The sequence below is a fragment of the Dama dama genome, chromosome X, assembly GCF_033118175.1.
Source record: "Dama dama isolate Ldn47 chromosome X, ASM3311817v1, whole genome shotgun sequence".
In the NCBI taxonomy this organism is placed as follows: domain Eukaryota; kingdom Metazoa; phylum Chordata; class Mammalia; order Artiodactyla; family Cervidae; genus Dama; species Dama dama.
This window is the reverse complement of record NC_083714.1, coordinates 164760373-164779833: the sequence shown is the minus strand read 5'-3', so window position 1 is coordinate 164779833 and position 19461 is coordinate 164760373. Positions and strand designations below refer to the sequence as shown.

Here is a 19461-nt window from a genome sequence, read left to right as displayed (position 1 = left end):
CACGAGAGCGGCTGGGTTCCCAAAAGCCAGCGGGGGCGGGGGAGGGGGGAGACTCTTATTTTTGACGGTGGAACTCTTCTTCTGCTTGGCTGCTGGGAAGTGATGCCCTGAAGGTGTCCGTGGTCCAGATGATCTCAGGCCCACTCTGCCTTGGTGCCCAGAGGGTCAGCCTCAGTGGGGGTCCCAGATGGCAAAAAGGGCGCTCCGCTCAAGAACCCTGAACAGGCTTTCGGCCAAGGGTCCCCCCAACCCCGGCCCCGGCTCCTGCAAAGCCCCCGAGCTCTGTCCCGTGTTCTTGTGCCAAACACCTGTTCTCCAGGCTTCCTCTTTCGCTCCTTGGCCACTGGATGAGCTGTCTGGAGAACATGATGCTTCAAACATTCTCTCTTTTTTTTCCCTCTCTTAAATGTATTTATTTGGCTCTGCTGGGCCTTTGTGGCTGAGTGTGGACTCTCCTCTAGTTTTGGCGAGCGGGAGTTACTCTCTAATTGGAGTACACAGGCTTCTCATTGTAGGGCCTTCTCTTGCTGCAGGGCAGGGGCTCTAGGCCACGCAGGACTCAAGAGTTGTCGGAGTGTGGGCTTACTTGCCTTGTGGGATCTTCCCAGATCAGGGGTTGAATCCGTGTCCCCTGCGTTACCAGGGGGATCCTTAACCCCCGGAGACACCAAGGGAAGACCCCCCGCTTTCTGATTCTTTTTAAGGAAACAGGAGAGCGTGTAGGGTTGACTGTTTCCCAGCCGCCAGATTTCCTGGCTGAAATGTCTTTTCTCTTTCTCAGATGACAAGAAGCCCACTTCTCCTCCACCAAAACCGGCGCCCGGTAAGAAGCACGGGCGCTCAGCGTCCAAAAACATAGCATAGAAGCTGTCGTGCACCCCACTTTCCCCAGGAGCTGGGGGAGATGCAGACAGCTAGATGCCCGCAACGGACACGGCCTGGTTAATGTTTGAACGGTGCTGTGATGTCTCACGTCCAGCAGACGCTGACCCGCTGGCGAGATGCTCTGGGGGTCCCGTGGGAAGCTTCTCTTGATGCCGAGCGTCTGTTACTGGACTGCCACACTCATCTCTTGGGAGGCGCAATTTTAGAAGCTGGGACCCTCTTATGACCTGTGAGCAGAGTCCGATCTCGGTGTCTACGAGGATGGTACCTGATGTCACTCACCCTTTCTGAAAAAACCTCGAGATTCAGAGACCGATGATGGAATCGCTGAAGGATCAGATTCACTGGGGTGTGGGGGCGGCTTCCCAAGGGGTGCTAGTGATAAAGAACCCACCTGCCAATGCAGGAGACGTAAGAGACGCGGCTTCGAGCCCTGGGTCGGGAAGATCCCCTGGAAGAGGGCATGGCAACCCACCCCAGTCTTCTTGCCTGGAGAATCCCACAAACAGAGGAGCCTGGCGGGCTACAGTCCATGGGGTTGCAGGGAGTTGGACACGACTGAAATGACTTAGCACGCACATGCACACACGCACATGCACACGCACAGATTCACTGGTGGTTAGCCACCCAGCATGCAATCAATGCCCAGAGTTACCGAGCTCTTATCACTTATTTTAATACATATATATGTATATTTAAGAGCTCAGTTTAATTATTGGATTTCTCATCTAAAAAGGTGACAGTGTTAATTGCCCAGTCATGTTCCGACTCTCTGCAACCCCATAAACTGTGTAGCCCGCCAGGCTCCTCTGTCCATGCGACTCTCCAGGCAAGAATGCTGGAGTGGGTTGTCATTGCCTTCTCCAGGGAATCTTCCCGACCCAGGGATCGACGAACCCGGGTCTTTTGCATGGCAGGCCATTTCTTGATTGTCTGAGCCCCAAGGGAAGCGTTGTGAGGAAGGGATAGCATTGCTCATAGCAATGTGTTTGACCTACCCGTGCATGCAGAGCATGCTGGCTGAGTCATTGTTGAACCACGGAAACATATGCCATCCCGAGCTCCTGGGGGCATGGATGGTATTTCCTGATTATGACTCAGGATGGCTCAGAACCTTGTGTTGAGTGGATACAGAAGCTCTCCTGGGTGTCTCTGGGGCTTGAAAAGAGTCCTTAAGACATAGAAGGCCACCTCGAAAATCTCCAACCCTCTAAAACGTCACATCACTTTATCGAGCACGCCTGGGTCAGCCAAATCACTTTTTCACTGGGCAGGAACCTGAATCTGGCCAGGGATTTCTGTTCTTGTATTATAACGTCTACATTGCCAAAATCACCGGCAACTTGGGAGAGCTGGTTCGAGGGTGGACAGTCAACAGGGAAAGAATGGTCTGCAGACAGAAGTCGGAATTCCAGCTTGGTCCATGGGGGCCACAATTGATTTATAGATAACCTTTCGTGATTGTGATTTTTTTCCTTTTGCTCTTTGCCTTGGAGAGAAGAAGGGCGTGAAAACGGTCGGGAGTTTGGCATTGTGGATGATACAGACGGTTATTGTGTACTATCTGCATGGAAACTCACTTCTGTCCTTCATTTCACGCAGAACTTCACTGTTCACTGTTTTCTCTCCTTTAGGGAATGACGACTTCGATTTAACCGATGCCCTTGGTGGTGGAGGAAAAGGTAAGTAGTCTTGTCTTAAATCTCCTGTGGGTCTGACCTGGTTATTTTATCATTTCAAAGAGGCTTTTTTCTCTTTTAACTAAATCAGATGAGTTTGCACCCGGAAAAACCCAAGGAAACAAGGTGTTATTGTTTGTTGTTTTTGAGCCTTGGTCTTTTACCCTGTGTGTCTGCTTTTGATTTAGAACTCTTAGGGTGTCTGAGGCGATATGAGACAAAATGGAAACACCCTTGGCAGGGCTGGCCTCATGGGTTTGTGGGGTCACGCCCAGTAGGGCTTCCAGCCTTGGTTGAATGAATGCTGTGTGGCCGCCGTATTGAAAACGCTAGTACCGTTTGAGCAAGGAAATGCAACGTGTGTTCTCCCTTTGCACTGGACCCCACAAATTCTGTAGCAGGCCCAGCCATCTGCTTTATTTGCTATTGGGAGTTAAGTATTATAGCTGGATGCCGACGGACAGAAGTCCACCGGTGGCTGTGTGTACGGGTATCCCTACCATGATAAGGTACCCGGCCGTGACAAGGGGCCCATTTCCATTTCTCACCATCCAGTGACCCATCTGAAAGCAAATGCCCCCCGGATGGCACTCAGTGGTAAGGAACCCGCCTGCCAGTGCCGCAGACACAAGACATGTAGGTTTGATCCCTGGGTCGGGAAGATCCCCTGGAGGAGGGCATGGCAACCCACTCCAGTCTTCATTCTTGGCTGGAGAATCCCATGGACAGAGGAGCCTGGCCGGCTACAGTCCATGGGGTCACAAAGAGTCGGACACAACCGAAGCGACTTGGCGTAAACACGTGCAAACGCATGTTCTGTTTTCTCACCCTCAAACTGCTCATAAGTGTAACTGTTCTCTTTCACAGATGACCGAGTATCACCCAACCCACCGAAGCCAAAACCTCAGCCAAATCCCAAGCAGCCTGGCACTTCTGGTGAGACCCTCTGATCCTGCAGTGAACGCTCTATGCAAGGGAATTCCAGTTTTCCAGTCCTGGAAAGCAGTATTCAGAGAGATTTCTTTTTTTTTTTTTTTTTTGGATTTGATATTTAGTTTGCTGATTTTACTTCCAAGATTGTAATGGAGATCGGAAAAAAAAAAAACAAAACTGTGTAAGATTTTAAATATAGAGAATTAATATGGGGAAACATGGGCTTCCCTGGGAGCTCAGCTGGTAAAGAATCCGCCTGCAATGCAGGAGACCCTAGTTTGATTCCTGGGTCAGAAAGAGCCCCTGGAGAAGGGATAGACTACCCACCTCCAGGATTCTTGGGCTTCCGTGGTGGCTCAGACGGTAAAGAATCTGCCTGCAATGAGGGAGATCTGGGTTCCGTCCCTGGGTTGGGAAGATCCCCTGGAGGAGGACATGGCAACCCACTCTAGTATTCTTGCCTGGAGACTCCTGTGGACAGAGGAGCCACATATCCATACATACACACACATGAGCATGCACACACATAGATGGAAAAACCTGTTTGATGATCAAATTTCTTGCTGTTGGTTGGCAGCATTCCAGAGAGCCTTTCTCCACGTGTTCTTTCCATATTCCCCCTTTCCCACCGAAACTCTGCATGGTCCAGTCTTGGAAAACACTCTCTGTTTTGGGCAGCTAGCCCAGAGGATGGTGGATAAATTGAACAATGGAATTTGTTTCATCACGGGCTCCCTGGGGCAGGAACGATGTTTCCCACTAGCGTCTCATGATAACTCGCTAAGTCGTGTTCAGTGGATACACAAACTCTCCCATATGCCTCTGGAACTTGAAAAAGAGTCTTTAAGAAGGCAGCATCTGAAGCCATCATGAGTCTTTCATTTTATAGACATAAAACATCGTCTTATGGAGCACAGCTGGGTCAGTTGAATCCCTCTTTCAGTGGGCACTAGCCCAGATTTGACCACAGATATCTGTTCTTACATTGTAAAATCTGTATTGCGGAAGTCATTCGCAACTTGGGAGGGTTGATTATAAGCTGGACAATCAACGGGAAAGAATTGTGTGCAGGCAGAATTTGGAATTCCAACCCGGCCCATGGGGCATGATTGATTTATAAATTGCTTTCATTATTTGGATTTAGTTTTTCCTTTTATTCTTCTTCTTGACCTTTTATTCTTCTTGAATAGAAGAAGAATGTGAAAACGGTCAGGAGTTTGGTTTTTCCGCTGAGTCGGTCAGACTGATACTCTGTACTATCTGCTTAGAAAGCCATTTCTGTTCTTCATTTCTCGCAGAACTTCAGTATGCACTATTTTTCTCCTTTAGGTAACGATAACTGGGATTTAAGTGATGCCCTTGGTGGTGGAGGAAATGGTAAGTAGGCTGTCTTTAAATCTCCTACGTGTCTGACTTGATTATTTATCATTTCAAAGGAGCGTGTCTCTTTTAAAGACGTCCAATCAGTTTTGGCCAGGAAACCCTAAGGAATAGGTGTATGGTTTGTGTGGCTGAGTTTTTGGCTTGTATCTGTACGCCGACTTTTGTTTTTGAACTCTTGGAGTCTTTGGGGTGTGTAAGGTACTCTGAATACCATTGGTAGGACTGGCCTCACAGGCCTGTGGGAACACACAGGATCCCCACGCTCACAAAGGCTTTCATTTTTGGTTGAACAAAGTGCATACTTGCATTTCTCATGGTTCAGCGTGGCCGCCTGTATTGAAATTCCTGGTACAGTCTGGAGCAAGGACATGCAAAGTGCATTTTCACTTTGCACTGCACCCCAGAGGTTTTGTAGCTGGCCCAGCCATCTGCTTTATTTTCTATGGGAGATACACGAAGTGAAGTATTATAGCTGGATGCCACCGATGGGCAGAAATCCGCAGTGTGTACGGGTATCCTCACCATGACACGGTGTCCCCAGCTGTGACAAAGGGCACATTTCCATTTCCCACAGTCCAGTTAACCATCTGTATGCAAATGCTTCCCAGGTGGTGCTAGTGGTTAAAAAAAAAAAAAACAAAAAACTGCCTGCCAAGGCAGCAGATATAAGAGATGTGGGTTTGATCCCTCGGATCTGGAAGATTCCCTGGAGGAGGGCGTGGCAACCCACTCCAGTATTCTTGCCTGGAGAATCCCGTGGACACGGGAACCTGGCGGGGCTGCAGTCCATGGGGTCGCAGAAGAGTCGGACACGACTGAAGTGACTTCGCACCCACACGTGCAAACGCATGTTTTGCTCTCTTGACCTCAGAGTGCTCATAGCTGCAACTGTCCTCTTTCACAGATGGCGGATCATCACCCGACTCACCAAAGCCAAAACCTCAGCCAGACCCCAAGCAGCCTGACTCTTCTGGTGAGACCCTGTAGCTCCTCTGATTCCTTCTGTGTGTGTTTTAGGCTTCGCTGACCTAAGTGTCCGCTGAAAGGAGGTCGTTTCAGAGTTAGCGTGATCTTACAGTGAACTCTGTATGCAAGGGAATTCCAATTTTCCAGTCGTGGAAAACAGTATTCAAAAAGATATTTTCTTGTTCTGGATTCGATGTTGAGTTTGCTGACTTTCCTTGGCAGGTTTTAATGAAAGCTCAGAAGTATTCAATGCGATTTTTAATATAGAGAATCAACATGGAGAAACATAGGAGCTTGAGCAAAAGCTCTTTTGTTTTTTTTCTTGATGCTTTTAACTTTTTCTCACCCGTCATCGTGTTCTCAGAGTTGACTACCATCAGTTTTCTGAGTTGAGTAGCCGTTGAAACTTCCCATTTTGAGTGGACGTTTTTTGTTCATTGATATATATTATTTGTTTGTATATTTTGTACATTTATGTATTTGTTGGACGGCATCACCGACTCAATGGACGTCAGTCTGAGCAAGCTCTGGGAGATGGTGATGGACAGGGAGGCCTGGAGAGCTGCAGTCCATGGGGTCGCCAAGAGTCAGTCACTACCGAGTAACTGGCTAAACTGATTTATTTCTTTAATTTTTGACATGGAAAAATAGGAATAGTGTCCATCTTCTAACAGTGAAGGTCATTATTCTCTCTAGTATTTTATATCAGTTTAAATGCAACCAATGTTAAGTAAAACTGTCAGTCTTTTTATTCATACTATGTCATAACACTGTTGTTCAGTTGCTAAGTCGTGTCTGACTCTCTGTGACCCCATGAACCGCAGCACGCCAGGCTTCCCTGTCCATGAGCAACTCCTGGAGTTTGCCCCAGTTCATGTCCATCGAGTCGGTGATGCCATCCAACCATCTCATCCTCTGTCGTCCCCTCTCCTGCTGCCCTCAATCTTTCCCAGCATCAGGGTCTTTTCAAATGAGTCAGTTCTTTGCATCAGGTGGCCAAAGGATTGGAGTTTCAGCTTCAGCATCAGTCCTTCCAGTGAATGCTCAGGACTGATTTCCTTCAGGATGGACTGGTCAGATCTCCTTGTAGTCCAAGGGACTCTCAGGAGCCTTCTACAACACCACAGTTCAAAAGCATCAGTTGTTTGGTGCATCAGTCTTCTTGATGGTCCGACTGTCACAGCCGTACATGACTACTGGAATAACCATAGCTTTGAGTATACAGATCTTTGTCAGCAAAGTGATGTGTTTGCTTTTTAATATGCTGTTTAGGCTTGTCACAGCCTTCCTTCCATAATGTCAAAATTTTCCCTAGCTAGGATTCCAGAAGCATTCTCTGAAGTTATTTACAAGTTTTAATTGTATGAGTTTTCTTGGCAGTTATATCCGATCACACCTAAAGCCTTATTTTGAAGATGGTATGAATCTTCTGACCGTGTAGAACGACGGGTCTGTTAGTTTATGATAGTTTAGAATGTGGGTCCCAGGGGGTCAGCATGGGGGTAGGAGGTGGCCTCTTAGGAGGGTGGGGTGGGGTCGGGGGAGGTCGGCACTGCCGAAGAGCCCAGGTGATGGGGGAGAATCAACCAGGCTGCGGAGGTACCCGGACACAGATCTGCAAAGCAGTCAGACAGACACGTGTGTGCACACACGCCCTCATGCTCAGATACAAGGCACACGCGCCCACGTACACATGCAACGCTCGTTCAGTACATATTTGTGCACACAGACACACACATGTGCACCCGTGAGCACATGCCCGCATCACTCATGCACTAGCGTGTGTGAATGTGTGGGCACCGGTACCGTGTGTCCCTATGCAGCGTGCATGCTCTGGGACACATACAGGCACATGAATATACACACGAACATGTGCACATGCGTATCTGTACACACACACGCACACGAGCGTGCACACACCAATTATCTGGAAAAACCTGCATGTGACAATCAAGTCTGTTGGCTGTTGGTGGCAGCCCTCCAGAGAGCCTTGTCCATGGGTTGTTTCCGTATTCCCCACTTTCCCACCGAAACCCTGCATGGTCCAGCCCTGGAATCCCTCTGCTCTGGGCAGCTTGCCCAGAGGATGCCGGATAAATCGAGCAATGGAATTTGTACCGTCACAAATGGGGGGCAGCAACAATGTTTCCCACGAGGGACTCACGCTAGCATGCTGGGTGGATACGCAAGCTCCCCTAGCTGTCGCTGGAACTTGAGAACGCGTCCTTAAGACGAAGAGGGCAGCCTCTGAAACCATCAGCAGTGGTCACAACGTTTCTGTCCAGCAGCACGGGATCCACATACCGGAAGTTGTCGGCAGCTTGGTACGGGATGGTTATACGCTGGACAGTCAGAGGCAAAGAATGATCTGCAGGTCGAAGCTGACGTTCTGGCTCAGTCCTCGGGGCCGAATTGATTTATAAACTACTTTTACTGTTTTGGTTTGGCTTTATTCTTTTCCTTGAAGAAGAGAGTGAGATGAAAACAGCCAGGAATTTGGTACTTGTCTTGAGTCTTTGGGCTTCCCTGGTGGTTCAGCTGGTAAAGAATCCTCCTGCAATACAAAAGACCTGGGTCCATCCCTGGGTCAGGAAGATCCCCTGGAGAAGGGTTAGGCTACCCGCTCCAGTATTCTTGCCTGGAGAATCTCATGGACAGAGGAGCCTGGTGGGCTACAGTCCACAGGGTCACAAAAAGCTGGACACGACCGAAGCGACTTACCACAGATGTAGTGTGAAGCACCATTATGTCTCTAAAAAACACGTTCAGGCCTGAATTTATAAAATTTGCATTGAAAATGCTCACCATCTTGTGAGCCTTCAAGAAGTAACATCATGGATCAGATTGTTGTTCACTTGCTCAGCTGTGTCCGACTCTCTGCGGCCCCATGGACTGCAGCACGCCAGGCCTCCCTGCCCATCACCAACTTCCAGAGCTTGCTCAAACTCATGTCCATCGAGTCAGTGATGCCATCCAACCATCTCATCCTCTGTCGTCCCCTTCTCCTCCCGCCTTCAATCTTTCCCAGCATCAGGGTCTTTTCCAATGAGTCAGCTCTTCGCATCAAGTGGCCAAAGTATTAGAGCTTCAGCTTCAACATCTGTCCTTCCAATGAATATTCAGGACTGATTACTCCTTGCAGATCAAACACTGTCACAGTCCAGAAAATAAGAGCAACAAAGAAGTCATTGGGTTTGGGTGTTTTTAAGATACGACGTGAAGACCTGGGCTTAAAGCTCAGTGTTCAGAAAACTAAGCTCATGGCATCTGGTCCTATCACTTCATGGCAGATAGATGGGGAAACAGTGGAAACAGTGTCAGACTTTATTTTTTGGGGGAGCTCCAAAATCACTACAGATGGTGACCACAGCCATGAAATTAAAAGACGCTTACTCCTTGGAAGAAAAGCTACGACCAACCTAGGCCGCATATTAAAAACCAGAGACATTACTTTGCCGACCAAGGTCCGTCTAGTCAAGGCTATGGTTTTTCCGGTGGTCATGTACGGATGTGATAGTTGGACTGTAAAGAAAGCTGAGCACTGAAGAATTGATGCTTTTGAACTGTGGTGTTGGAGACGACTGTTGAGAGTCCCTTGGACTGCAAGGAGATCCAACCAGTCCATCCTAAAGGAAATCAGTCCTGAATATTCATTGAAAGGACAGATGTTGAAGCTGAAGCTCTAATCCTTTGGCCACTTGATGTGAAGTGTTGACTCATTTGAAAAGACCCTGATGCTGGGAAAGATTAAAGGCAGGAGGAGAAGGGGACGATAGAGGATGAGATTGTTGCATGGCATCACCGACTCGATGGACATGAATTTAAGTAAACTCCGGGAGTTGGTGATGGACGGGGAAGCCTGGCATGTGGCAGTCCATGGGGTCACAAAGAGTCAGACAGGATAGAGCAACTGAACTGAAGTGAAGACCTGGGAGTTTGGTTGGGTGAGGTCACACAGCCTCTGAGTGGTCCCTGCTGGGTCCGCTCTACTGGGTATTTGTATCCTCCGGGCGGGGCCACCAGCCCGCCCGTCCCACCCCCGACTCCGTGGTCTCCCCCATGAGAGTTCCCTCCTGCCCATCACGGTGCCCTGTGCTTCTCCCCACAGGCGAATCGCCAGGCGTGATCCCCGGGATCGTGGGTGCCGTCGTGGTGGCCTTGGGAGGAGCCATCTCCAGCTTCATCGCCTACCAGAAGAAGAAGCTGTGCTTCAAAGAGAACGGTGAGGCGCTCACCGCCACCTCCTTTCCTGGGGGTCTGGCTACCGTATATATATAAAAAAAATCTAAAACAGAAGCAGAGCTCCGGTTGGCATGAAACTCGGGAACGGTGGCTGAGGGTTCCTAACATGGCTAGAAAACCGGGATCTGACTCTGCCGCTTCGATTTCGGTGCTTCCTGCGTCCAGCCCTGTGAGCTTGTGCAAGTTACTAACCATGCCACTTTGGAAGATGTTTATGTAGCGAGGAGAGGCGATGGTCTGTGCTTTAGACTTTTGGTGACCATCAGTGAGGTTGTGTGTGTGAGTCTGGACAGGTTGCCTGCAGGGAGTGTGGAAGGAACATTATCTCTTATGATGCATTTGCTGTTACTTAGATTTGCAGCCACCCTCATGCACTTTCTAGCCCCACCTGGTGGCTCAGTGCTAAAGATTCGACCTGCAGGGCTGCAGACCTGGGTTTGATCCCTGGGTCGGGAAGATCTCCTGGAGAAGGGAAATGGCAACGCGCTCCAGTATTCTTGCCTGGAGAATCCTATGGACAGAGGAGCCTGGCGGGCTCCAGTCCATGGGCTCGCAGAGAGTCAGACACGACTGAGTGACCCACACATCTCGTCTTCTTTAGGACAACAGCCACAGCCATGGATATTGTTATCTCGACCCAAGGGAATTACAGTGGAAACGCTGGGCAAGTGGTTCACTTTTTGCAGGAACCTGGTATCAGGAGGTACTCAAAACAGTGGACAGTATAGACAGTTTGTAAGGGGAATGTGGAGAATGTATATGGTGATTGTTGTCACTGGGTGTTTCGGCACTGACTGTCCTCAAGTCCTGTTAACTTGGGATTTGTGTTGACATCCGCGAACTCTGCTACTTTGAACACAACTGACCTCTGTCCAGCATCCCTGGAAGGCTCTTGTCTAGGTCTTGCTTTCAGAACCACTAGAGGAGCGGGTTGTGATATGGTTTGTGGGGGCCCCGTGGGCCGTGGCTACCCTTCTTCCTGGGAGGAGACTTGAGGTATTTGAATTTCTCATCCGGTGTACAATCCTGAGTCCTTACTGTGTCATCTGCCAACTGATGTTGGGACTGCCTAAGGGCCTGCTTCCTGAGGGGTCTTGGGAAACTCCCAAGGAGACTTGAGCTGATGCTGACGGAGGCAAAGTCACTGCCGAGGGTTAGAGTTTGACCCTTCGCCTTCCAGCATTCCAGAGATTCAGGTCCACAGACACGGTTTGTAGCCTGAAATTTACAGTCTGACATGTGCATTTGGATGCGGAAATCTAAAATAAGCGGCTCTTTTTATAGCCCTCTGTTTGCCAGAGGAGGGTAAGGGTTGCCTGATGGCATCTTGTTTCCCATGCAGGAGTGGGCACCTTCCATCTGGCCCATCTCAGGAAGGTGTGCTAGACTGGCAGAAGGCTGAGCATCCAGAGGTGCCCAAATGGACAGATGACCCCAGTTCCAGGAGATACTTGTAAAAGATCTACAATTAGAATTGAGGCAAGGCTGGAGGGGAACAGAAGCCAAATATATATATATATATATATATATGTATTTTTCTTTTGCTTCTCCTAGATCTAGCCAAAAGAGCTTCAAAGAGTAAGGCTTCAGTGGAAGTGAATCAGTGTTTCCTACTCTTTTTTTATTTTATTTGGCTGTACGAGGTCTTAGTTTGGCACATGGGATCTGATTCCCTAGTCAGGGATGGAACCCGGGTGCCCTGCATTGGGAGGGCAGGGTCTTGGCCACGGGACCACCAGTGAGGTCCCAGTGTTTCTCTTTGAATTACATTTTCCCCTAGTGTGAAAGATGCTCAAACGCAGAGCTTGGTGCTCAAGCCTGGAGACAAGGAAGGCGCTCGATAGGAACATGAGCACCAGGGTACCGGGCTCAGGATTTTCTAAAAAACTGGAATGTGTGTGAGCGATTAACGCACACATGTTCTCATTTAAACACCAGAGTCAAATGCAGAGCCGTGAGCATGTTTCTGACTCAGTGGGTAAGATGCTCAGCTTTGAAGACAGGTCTTACAACACGAGATTAGTGTCTGTTGTCAAGTTACATGTTTTGATGAGCGGAGGTGGTATGGAAACGTCGAAACCTGGCCCATCGGACACTAGAAGACCCCAGGGAACCCTTTTTTGGTGTCTTCTGCACACGGGGGCCGTTCTATGAGAGTTTTCTTTTCTGGGGTGTTCCTTGTGAGACCTGCGGAACCCACGTGGAGTTGTGAGTCTGGAGTTTTGGTTTTGGAAAGACGTGGCCATGGCGGGACCTGGTGTGTGGCTGTTTCGTCGCTGGACGTGGTGGGTGGCTGACGGCTTGCTTGCTCACGGCACGTCTCCTGGCTGCTCCCTTGGTGCCCCCCTGGTGGCAGCGGATTCTGGAGGCTTGGGTGACAGTGAGCCATGAGCACGTGCTCTCCCCTTCTCCCCTCTTTTCCTGGCCTCCTTCTTCCAGCCTGCCTCTGTCTGCCTCCCTCCTGATTTGTCCTTTCTTCTTTCTCTTCCTTTTGTTCTGTCTCTCCCTTTCTTCCCTCCTCTTGGTCTTCCTTCTTCTTTCTTTCCTTTTCTGCCTCCCCCCCTCCCCCCACCCCCCTCCCCCTTTACCCCCCACAGCATCCACTCCAGGGATGCTCTGGCCGTGTCAACCCGTCTCCTTAACTTCTGAGCCCAAAGGACGGACGTATCTCGTAACAGCTTGCCGCTGCCTGCACCCATGGGCTCTCGCATCCAAAGCCAAAGCTCTGAGACGTTTATTTCTTGTTGATTTTGGTTTTCTTTTTCGTTTCTTTTCATGGTCCTTCTCTGCCCTTCCTTTGCAGATGAGTCGAAGATCTAAGGGGGGATGCGCGGAGAACCCTGGGCAGGAGTGCAGAGATGATCCTTTCTGATCTGTGCCTGTCTCGAAAAGCAAATCTTGTTGTCTGTTTTTTTTTTTCTTTTCACCTTGGTACTAAGACGTTTCCCCAGGGATGTTTCTCCCTGACCCCGCAGGCTGTACTGTGAATTCTCTTATGTTTTCTGCCTCGTCGAAGCACAGAAGCTTGGGATGCTATATTCGAAGGCGCAGTTTGCCTTGAGAGAAGTGAAGACAAATGCAGACGCATCCCTTTTAAAGTGGAATCCGACACGCACAAATGGGGCCTGTGGGCTTCCGTGAACAAAGCAGCTTTGTCAACCACCCTCCATCCTTGCCCGTTGGGTGGACCATCCTGTCTGCAGAGACCCCCTCCCGATCCCGGGTCAAAGCCAGCCCTAAGCCATAGGATATGACCTTTCACACTGAATGATGGAATTTGTAACCTTCTGACTCCATAGCTCCTGGATTTTTACAGCCCATTTCCATGAAGTCTTTTTTTCCCCTAACTCTTTCTCTAATTGATTTTTGCCAATTATGTGAATTTCACAGTTCTCTGCAAAAATGGAGAACCCACATGTTTAGGAATAACCTGAAAATCTCACCATCTTCAGTTGCTTTTTTAAAAAGTTATTTTCCATTGGAAGGTAATTGCTTTACACTGAGATGTTAGGTTCTGCTTACAGCATCATGAATCAGCCATATGTCTACATACATCGCCTCCCTCTTGAGACTCCCTCACACCCTCCCCTTAACCTCCTTCCCCACCCCGACTTAAAATTTCTGAAATGTCAGTGCAGAAGTCAACGACAGACGGGGTCTGTGACCGCCTAGCATTCATGCATGCTCATATCTCTCCATCAACACGGAAGTCAAAGGCGGATCTTTCTTTCCCTTTTTTGCATCAGACCACCTCCTTCTTGCGTGTAAATACAAGTTTTCTTTTTCCAGCCTCGTGCTGAATGAGGGTCAGGGTCGTGTCCCCTTCCAGGGTGGTACAGCCAGTACTGGTCTGGAGGCTGAGTCGCAGGATTTGGGGTTAGTATTGGGAGGTGGGTTGAGAACCCCCCAACAGGGGTTGTCTCAACGCTCTTTTCGTGGACCTGTCACCCACCACTGGTCACCCTGATGGCCTTGACCCCGGTCACTTCTGCAGCAGTCTGTGTCTTTGAAGGGAGTGTTCCCGGTTTTGATGAAATAAAGCCTGCATCCCAGTTAGCGTGAGTGCATGCTCTGTGCATCATGTCCCACTCTTTGTGACCCCGTGGACTGTAGCCCGCCAGGCTCCTCTGTCCATGGGATTCTCCAGGCAAGAATACTGGTGTCGGTTTCCATGTCCTGCTCCAGGGGATCGTCGTGATCCAGGGATCAAACCACATCTGCATTGCATTCCTCTTTTAAACAAGCTTTATTGTTTTTATTTTAATTCACTTTCTTCCACCTTAACTTTTTAAAAAAAAATTTGTTTTTAGTTGGAGGATAATTGCCTTACAATATTGTGTTGCTCTCTGCCGTACATCTATGTCTGCATTTCCACTGCTGCCCTGCAAATAGGTTGACCAGTTCCCTCTTTGTAGATTCCATATATATGCATTAATGGGCCGCCCTGGTGGCTCAGCTGCTAAAGAATCCACCTGCAATGCGGGAGACCTGGGTTCCATCCCTGGGTCGGGAAGATCCCCCTGGAGAAGGACATGGCAACCCACTGCAGTATTCTTGCCTGGAGAATGTCATGGAACAGAGGAGCCTGTCGGGTTACAGTCTATAGGGTTGCAAGGAGTCGGACTCGCCTGAGCGACTAACTCCGTATGCGTTAATATACGATAGTTACCTTTCTCTTTCTGACTTAGTTCACTCTGTATAGCAGGTTCATCCACCTCATTCGAACCGACACAGATGCGAATAAACGCGTTTTGATGGGAATCTCTCGTGTGGTTTTTTTTTTGTTTGCTTTGCGGTTTATTGAAGTGTTGACAGGGAACATCATGTGTTTCTTTGTTTGCTTTGCTTTTATTGAAGCGTCGTTAATTTACAGTGTTGTGTTGGTTTCTGCTCTGCAGCAGAGTGACTCAGTCATCTGTTCGTGTCTCTGTTATATTTTATTTTTTGGTGCTGCCTTATCCAACAACATTCAATAGATGCCCCCTGGGCTCTATGGTAGGACCTTGTTGTTCATGCATCCTGTATATAAGAGTTGGCATCTGCTGAACCCAAACTCCCAGGCCGTCCCTTTCCACACCCTCTCCCTCTCCTGTATTTTGAATTCTGCCTCCTCACACTTGAATTCTGAGCAAAGGATCCTATGCTCACAGATCCTTTCTGGGGACGGTTGGGGCGGGTGGCGGTATGTTGATCCTCTTGGTGTCAATGTGTGTTTGAGAAATCAAGGAATAGAAATTAGGAAATAAAAAGACGGAGTCGGAAACCCAAAGAAGCGAACAGACAGGACCCCAGTGAGGGGCCCCTCACACCGTGATGACTGGGGCACTTCTTCTGCTTTCCTGGAGGGCCTGGGGAGGAAGCTGAGTGGGGCGATGCCAATGCACGATGAGAATGGTGACAGGGCTCATAGTCTTTGTATTCACCTCACCCCCACCCCACCTCTGGTGCATTTTGTTCTTGCTTTCAGCCGAAGAAGGCGAGGTCAACATGGAGAACCATCGCACCAACGCTGAGCCACCAGGTGAGATAGGGTGGGCCTGTCACCCTCCCATCATCGCCAGCTGTCACCCCCAGCTGCATCCCCACCGTGGCTATTTCACCTCCTCCCTCTGCTGCCCTACCCTCCCGCTCACATGGTGGTGGGGGGGCCTGGACATGCCTTGGAAAAGAAAAAAGAAGCATCTGTTCTTGTGTGTTTGTCCTCTGCAGTTCAACAGACTCTTCTGGAGAAATAAAGACATTTGGCAGCCAAGTAACTCACTGCGGGATTGCAAGCTTGCGTGCTGAGCCTCTCCAGAGATGGGCTGGAGGAGCAGAGACGGCCTGCTGGGACCTCGCCCCGGCTTGTCCGTGCCTTCGCTCAAATTGGATTCCTCGTTTTAACACCGGGATGCCTTACTCCCCACTCCCCCGCTCCACCACGTCCCTCTCCACCGTGCTGGGCGGGTGAAACTGACTTGTGGTGAGTTTTCCATCCACGGAGGGAGATCACACTCACCTTCTCCATGACTCAGGACATTCCCCTGAGTGCAGGGAACGTCCGACTGACCGACCAATCGCCAAGTCCCAACCAAGTCGCCAAGTTCTCAGCCGTCATCGTTCGAACGCCACCAAGGTTCCCCGAACAGAAACTCTGGACCGTTTACAAACTGCCTGTAAATGGAATGCTTCTGAAACCTCTCCTGACCATTGACTCTTTAACGGAGTGGGTGTTAAGCCTCAAGCGAGTTTCCTCAAAGGTTCTTTCATTTCTCATGAATTTTTTTTCCCACACCAGATTAATAAAAAGAAACTTAGAAATCAAGTCCTATTTATGTAAATGTCTTGCTGGGAGGTGCCTTTTAAAGAAGCCTGTTTGAAACTTTGTGAAACTAGTGACATGGATTACCAGATCCCTTTTGTGTAAGAGAGACATCACCCTAAGCACTAGCTCTTTATTTCTGGCATTTGCTTTTATCTGTTCCTTCCCTTCTTTGCTCACATTGGTGGTGTTGCTTTCCTTCCTAAGTCTTGGCGGACTCTTTGCAACCCCAGGGACTGTAGCCTGCCAGGCTCCTCTGTCCATGGGATTTTGCAGGCAAGGATACTGGAGTGGGTTGCATTTCCTTCTCCAGTTGATGCCATTGTGGGGGAAATATTTGTTAGCAGTCCTTCTCCCCTGCAATCAGATTCTTTCCTGTGTCTTCCATGTAGGTAAATGTCAGGAATTTGTTTTTTATGATCTTTATAACACATTTATCAGCTTCCACGGGAGAGCTTGGTTTAACTTGGGGGCCACACTGTTTTGTGAGAGACAGTGTCCTATACTTTCTAACATCTTAGAGGGTGGACTGAGTGCTTGCTCTTCTCTTGGCTATCAGCGTTGACTTCTCTGCCTTTGAAAGCAATTCCTCCACTCATGACAATGCACACGCCGCACGACGTCCAAAATGCACGCTTTTATGTGTTGAGTTGGCCAAAACGTTCGTTTGGTTTTAAGTAAAAATAAAATACATGTTGTTTTCAGCCACAGCTGTACTGAGCAACGTGTTCATCGAACGAACCTTTTGGACAACGCCATACGAGGGCTTTGCTTGGTTTTTTGTTTATTTCAGAAAGCATGGAAGCCTTGATATTGCAGATGGGCTGGACCCCACCCATAGACTTCCCTCTCCAGAAATAAGAGGTTGTTTCCCTAATTTTCTCGTAGCACACGCCTGCTTGCGTAACGCTCTGAGGGTAGTTTTCCAGAGAATCAGCATCTCATTACTGATGATGGTTGAAGAACCATTGTGTGCTTCACAGCACTCACTGTGGATGCAAAGAGATGTTCTCAGCACACCTGTGTGGGCTGCCCTCACAAACCGCCCGACCTGGGAAGGGGCAGCCATCAGGGTGTTGCCTAGTCACTCCGTTGTGTCCCGACTCTTTGCGACGCCACGGACTGTGGCTCCACCAGGGTCCTCAGTCCGTGAGATTCTCCAGGCAAGAATCCTGGAGTGGGTTGTCATTTCCTCCTCCATCAAAAAGTTCTTTTGGGTTTTTCTGAAACATCTCATGAAAAGCTCACAATCGATTTTTTTGGCCAACCCCATATCGGTCATGAATTCTGGGTCTTTCCTGCCCGGAAGCTCAGACACTCTTGTCAGTTGTTTTGTGGGGTGGTTTGCAACTGAGCCATCCCCTGCTGTTGAAGGCTCAACCCCCCTCTCTCCACGACCCCTCCTCCCATCATTGTTGAAAAGCATTGGGGGTTTCCTTCTCAAGGTATTCCTGGAGACCACCATCTGTCTATTGAACTTGCTCTGTCTTTGACACTCTGATAGTTTTTGCATATATGAAATGATTTTTAAAAATGAAGATTGAGTATTTATCATATCCATTCATTGCTTCATATGACAAATGCCCGTGGCCCGGGTGTGTGCCGGGGTGGATGTGACATCTGGGTTCTACAGGACAGAACACAAATAAATGTCTTCAGTCAATGGAAGGGGTCGACCAGTTGTCAAGAGCTGAGGGTTGGATTAATCAATATGCTCACATCCTCTTGCTAACTAGCTCAGGTCACCCAGTTACAAAGCTAGCAGAGAGTGTCCACATTCACCCCCGATGAGTTCTCAGAGTCTGTGCTGTGACTTGCTTTATAAAAAGAAAAAAACTGTGTAAAGTCTTTGAAACTCTGTGAATAATGTCGACATTTTTATAAGCATTGCAATCATACCATAAGCATAAATGTCTCTTTAAACAACAGAATAGTGAGAGGGTTAAGTAGAGGAAATTGTGACTCATTCCTGAATCTATACATGTGAGAAAGAAGTCAACTGGGCTTTTATTATAGACAGTGTATGTACATGGTTGTAGACTCAGCTCAGTTTCTTGTTGACATTAAAATGAATAGGACTTTATCAAAGGTGGGGCCTTTTGAAAAATTGAGTTTCAATTGGGTGGTTTGATGAGTAAATGCTTGGCATGCTGATTGCTTTTAGAAATCATTTTGGAACTCCTGTATAAGGAAATCATACTCCAACAGGTTTTGAAATCAACGTCAAGTTTTTTATTAAATGAGACTATACCAGCAGAGGATTTGTTACAAGTCTTGGTCTTAATGGATTTGATCAACCCATGTAAACTGTGGTCAAATTTTTGCTGTGAGATGCTGCAGTGAATAGTGTTGGAAGTATGGTTTTGTGGCTCCATGCAAGTGCAATGTATGTGTTGCATCAATGCCTGAGGCTGACTTTGTGAGGGGAAAAAAAAAAGCATGTGTATATTTAATTTTTATGGACATTGCCCAAACACCCCCTATAGAGGTTCTGCAAATTCACAATACACCCCAATGATGTCAGATTTGTCTCCTCACCACTGAGCAAACTTTCTGATCGGTGCCAGTCTCTGAGTTGAAGAAGATATCCCATCAACTGTGTTTATGTAACATTTGTCTTCATGCAAGTGAGATTGAGAATCTGTGTGTGGGAGACCCATTGCCATTCTGTGTTTGAAGGAAATGAATATGCTGTTTGCCTGTATGTGTTACTGGTCCTTTTCTTATTGATTTGTAGGAACTCTTCACATATTAAAGATACGACTTGACATAACTAGCAAATGTGCTTTTTCACTTTATGCTCCACCTTTTAACTCTGAAGTCATATTTTTCGCCCTTCACATTTATTATTTCTGTGTAGTGAACTTAGTGAACGGTTCCTGGGCTTGTTTTCATGCCTAGAAAAGCATCAGCCACATGGATATTAGGGCTTCCCAGGTGGCGCTAGTGGTAAAGAACCCATTGCCGATGCAGGAGACATAAGAGACCTGGGTTCCATCCCTGGGTCAGGAAGATCCCCTGGAGGAGGAAATAGCAACCCACTCCAGTATTCTTGCCTGGAGAATCCCATGG

General features: G+C 48.4%; 1 protein-coding gene across 2 annotated transcripts in view; it reads left to right on the top strand.

The window, feature by feature from the left end:
* Positions 1 to 19162, top strand: part of CD99 (CD99 molecule (Xg blood group)) — a 31334-nt gene extending 12172 nt beyond the window's left edge. The window contains exons 3-10 of one of the 2 annotated variants that reach the window (XM_061137118.1): positions 782 to 823; positions 2520 to 2567; positions 3432 to 3500; positions 4827 to 4874; positions 5785 to 5853; positions 9955 to 10068; positions 15556 to 15609; positions 15798 to 19162. In XM_061137118.1, the coding sequence (XP_060993101.1) occupies positions 782 to 823; positions 2520 to 2567; positions 3432 to 3500; positions 4827 to 4874; positions 5785 to 5853; positions 9955 to 10068; positions 15556 to 15609; positions 15798 to 15823 (470 nt within the window). In that variant the 3' untranslated portion in view covers positions 15824 to 19162. Of the gene's footprint in view, positions 1 to 781; positions 824 to 2519; positions 2568 to 3431; positions 3501 to 4826; positions 4875 to 5784; positions 5854 to 9954; positions 10069 to 12891; positions 14850 to 15555; positions 15610 to 15797 lie in introns of those variants that run through there. The other variant, XM_061137119.1, reaches the window with a different exon arrangement.
* Positions 19163 to 19461: the final 299 nt, after the last annotated feature.